A 4,836-nucleotide genomic window follows, 5' to 3' on the forward strand; every position below is an offset into this window, starting at 1 on the left:
TAGTTGAAGTAAAAAATTACTAAATCTGAAAAAAAAACTAAAATCTATATAGAAATAAAAAAAAGCACATAACAAAATTACTAACACAAACCAAATGAAAACTAAAAATACAAATTGAATTTATTTCATAAATGATAAACTTGGCAACACTGATAAATATGCAATCTGCAATGATACAAATTAATAAAATTAACTAAAATGCAAAATGGAAGCGACTTCACCAGTGTTATTTTAAACTAAAACTTAAAAAATGTTTTCCATAATTGAAATAAAAATAAAAATCCTAGTAATATGCATCGCTAAGAACTTCATTTGAACAACTTTAAAGATGATTTTCTCAATATTTAGATTTTTTTGCACCCTCAGATTCCAGATTTTCAAATAGTTGTATCTCGGCCAAATATTGTCCGATCCTAACAAACCATACATCAATGGAAATCTTATTTATTTAGCTTTCAGGTGATGTATAAATCTAAATTTTGAAAAATTGACACTTAAGACTGGTTTTGTGGCCCAGGGTCACATATATGAAAGAGTCAAACTCGTATAAGAAAACATTCGACTGATTTAGTTGCTACTCACAACGGCGTCTGCTCTCCGCTGCCGTAGTTCTCGATGTTGATGGCTGCTGTGATGCCGCAGATGATGAAGGGAACTCCTGCGCTCACTAAATAAAACCTGCAGACACAAAACACAATCATGCTGAAGCTAAAAATACAGAGCCGGGTTTCATCAAACACTGAAGTGATGAGGAAGAGTTTATGAGGGATCTATTTGACCTGTCAGGACCGTTTGAGAGAAGTATTAAACAAAGGAAAATCTACAGGAATCAGATCAGAGCAATGTGAAAATCCCAAAGCCAAGGAAAGACAAAATGAAAGAAAGAGGAGAAGAGTTTCCTTTAGATGTCTGTGACATCAAAACAGATGTTATTTAGATAGCTAGATATAAATGTTTATATTGTTAAGCAACTATAATTTGCTCAGCAAGATTCTCTGATCCACCATGATCAAAGTTTTTCATGCATTAAACTGTTTTAGTGGAAATATCTGCAGGTAAATATTGTTTTTTAAGATGCATAGTTATATTAAACATATCAGTGTTGTTATTGTTAACTAAAACTTTTAAAATACATTTAAAACTTAAAATACTAATTGAAACTAAAACTAAAATAAAACAAATTTATGGTGTAATGTCTACAAAAAATGAAGCCTGAAACATAAAAACAAAAGATATTTCAAAATATTAACAGAATAACATACAAGCAAATTAGTGTAATTGCAGGCAGTGAATCAGGGATGTTATGACATCTCAACAGCATATAAATATAATATAAATATAATAACAAGAGTCTCTGCGGCACTCGTGTTTGGGGAGATTAAAACGGCTGCCCTCTGAGCGCAGATGCGCGGGTTAGTCCAAACACACTGCATAATTCATGAAATTATCCAACGTTTGAAGAAAAAAAGCAGTCTGCTGTGTAATACAGAATGTAGCCGTTTAGAAAACTCAAAAGAAATGCCACACAGTTTCTTCTGCTCACCCGGGCTGATCAAAAATACAGTAAAAATTGTGAAATATTATTGCAAATTAAAACAGCTGTTTTCTATGTGAACATCTGTTAAAATTTAAGTTATTCCTGTAATCAAAGCTGTATTTTCAGCATCATTACTCCAGTCTTCAATGTCACATGATCTTCAGAAATCATTCTAATATGCTAAAAATTGTCTGCAAAATTAATTAATGTAAAACCAAAAATCAACATACAATGGAAGTCTTTGGAGTAAGGAATAGCACTAGAATAAACATTAAAAAACACAATTTTGAAATGATCACAATGTGCTAATTTTGTGACTTCATATCTATGACTTTTATGTGTTCACATGAGACTAGTGTGATAAAACCATATGCAACGTAAATTTGGTAATTCTGGGAACTTTCACCGGTAACATTTTACAATAAGTTCCTATTAGTTAATGATAGTTAATGCATTACATAACATTAACCAACAATGAGAAATACATTTGTTGCATCATTTAATCTCATTGTTAGTTCATGTCAGCTCAGATCCATTAAAAAGCATTAACAGATACAACTTTTGATGTTAATAATGTGTTAGTAAATGTTGAAATTAACATTAAGATTAATAAATGCATTTTCATTGTTAGGTCATGTTAACTAATGTCAACAAATTGAACTTTATTGTACAAATATTATCCTTTCATCTAATACACAAATATAATGCAACTACCTGTAAAGAACGTTTCATGGAGCAAAACAATGACAAGAAACGCTAAACCTGAGCCACTAAATCATCCAACTAGAGCAGACGCTCAACCACTAAAAGCATGAGAAACTTTACTGCTAAAATCATAAACACTAATTTACAAATACAAGCAATACTTCTCACTGGGATCATAATGTGCGGATGAAAATGGTGCAATAAGGCAAAAACAATCATGCAAGAGGATCATGATCAACACCAGTCCACAAATTGGCATGAATGGGTCAAACTGTTCCATACAGATGGCCTTATTACAGAGTAAACAACTCATGCACTCAGATATCAGCACTTTAGGTGATGTTGAATCAAAATGAACATGAAACGATCGGTGCGCTGTGACTCTCAGCTCAGTTCAATTACAGATGCACCGCTGCATCTGTGACCTTCATTACACCTGCGGTGTTTACAGACGATCTGATGATAAATGGGCTGAAAAAAGGTGACTATAATAGCAGAACAACAACAACAGGTAGCTGTAATAAACCAAAGTTACACAAAATATTATTATTTTTTTTTTTTGTGATGCATTTAAAATGTAAAAGGCAAGACACTACAGGCAAAAACATTGTTTTTTTTTCATGCATTTATCAATTTTGAGCTATTTGGGTTTTCATAACTTGTCTTCTCTCAGACTATTGGAAAGAAACCAACCAAAGTACACTTTTAAGTGTTTATTTTATTGCACTCATCTATTTCATCTGTAGATTTCATCTACAGTACATATCTTTTAAGAGTTTTTTCTCCATTTCAGTAACACTTACATACTCCAAAACTTACAGTTTTATTCCTCTCTATATTCTGAAGGTTTTTACTGAAGGGTTTCAATTAGCTTGATTTTATTATTGCACTTTATCTGTTTACATCTATAGATTTCAATTACAATGCACGTTTAAAGGCATTTTTTCTCAAAATTAGTTTTTTTCTCCACTTTGGCAGCACTTACATACACCAAAACTTACAGTTTTATTCATATCTATATTCTGAAGGCTTTAACTGAAGGGTTTGTTCATATGTAATTTGCTTGATTTTATTATTGCACTTTATTAATTTGTTTAGATTTCATATATTTAAAGGCCATTTTCTCAAAATGAGTTTTTTCTCCACTTTGGCAGCACTTACATACACCAGAACTTACAGTTTTATTCATATCTATATTCTGAAGGTTTTTACTGAGGGGTTTGTTCATATAACTGGGTTTATACAACATTTTATTACTAAGAACATGGCAAAAATATATTTGTTTTCTGTCTGTTGACAATATTTTCTGATTTATGAAGGGATAATAAGAGAAACCCCAAATCCCTTCAGTAAAAACCTTTAAATCTAATATGTCAATTAAATAATAATAAAAAAACCGAATGTTCAGATTTCTGTTCTAGAAGTGTATGCAAATGAGTGCATATTTAAACATAACATTTCAATTATAACAGTTTTAAACAATGTATAATATAATATATGCACTTTTTATCCTATTCACCTGTAGTGTCTTGCCTTAAAACACAAACCTGATGTGACTTGTATGTAATAAACAGCAAGTTATTGTAAATTAAATTATGTTCCATAAGCCTTTAAATGAGGCTGCGACATGACTTTACATTGCACTAAAACCCAAATGCAATAAGAAAACTCTGCTTCTGAAAGAGCGAGATGTGAGAGCGTGAAATAGATGTGCTGATCCAACCAACAATCAAGAAATAAAACAAACTGCAGGAGGCTTGAGGCATGAGAGAATTATTCTGAAGACAGATAAATGAAAAAACTATCACGCCGCTTGCAGCTGAACAGCAGAATCACTCTGGAAAGAAACACGCTTCAATCAAAGCTGTGAAAGTGCACATCACAGACGAGAAACAACATTACTGAGCTATTGATCCATTTCAGGGCTCTATGTGCATACTACTCTTATTTACTACACTATTGTCTGCAGTATGCAATATGCACAGTATGCACTTCTTCTACAAGCACAGAATATTAGTGTGCAATGCATTGTATAATGCATACGGTTTCACATACATAAAAAATAGGCTTCAGATTTTAGTACATACTGTGTTGTATGCAATACACTTTGAGGGACCCATTTTCCATGTTCTGCTTTAATTAAAAACCAAATTAGTTTGGAGAAAAGAGGGTGAATTGGGGTGTAAATGGAGTTTCTCCTCACATCAGAGGACTAAAGATTGGTTAAAGATCTCGCTCTCAGCATCTGACTCACGTCTTACAGGCCACAGCATTTCTGACAGAGAACACAATGTCTGCGCTCGGCTTTCATGTGACCTACTTTCAGCACAATCAAACCCAAACATTACACTCAGAAGAACTAAAAATCCCAGATTAAAAACCACGAACAAGCAGACAAGCTGAATGAAGCTGCGTTAAACTTAGAAACATGAAAAACCAAGGAACGTGTTAGTTCTACCGTCACTAGAACAAAAGACGCTATAGGAAGATAAGTCTTTATGTGTGTGTGTGTGTGTGTGTATCTATGCACGCACACACACACGTACACACACACACACACACACACACACACACACATTAAAACAATAACTAAA

The 4,836-nt window shown here is 32.8% G+C and overlaps 1 protein-coding gene across 1 annotated transcript in view; it reads right to left on the reverse strand.

The window, feature by feature from the left end:
* LOC107663568 (adhesion G protein-coupled receptor A1-like) overlaps positions 1-4,836 on the reverse strand; it is a 74,880-nt gene that overhangs the window by 5,481 nt on the left and 64,563 nt on the right. The window contains exon 9 of the mRNA XM_016453805.1: positions 583-678. Coding sequence (XP_016309291.1) covers positions 583-678 — 96 coding nt within the window. The remainder of the gene's footprint in view (positions 1-582; positions 679-4,836) is intronic.

This window comes from Sinocyclocheilus anshuiensis, unplaced genomic scaffold (genome assembly GCF_001515605.1).
Source record: "Sinocyclocheilus anshuiensis isolate Anshui unplaced genomic scaffold, SAMN03320099.WGS_v1.1 scaffold2329, whole genome shotgun sequence".
Taxonomy (NCBI): domain Eukaryota; kingdom Metazoa; phylum Chordata; class Actinopteri; order Cypriniformes; family Cyprinidae; genus Sinocyclocheilus; species Sinocyclocheilus anshuiensis.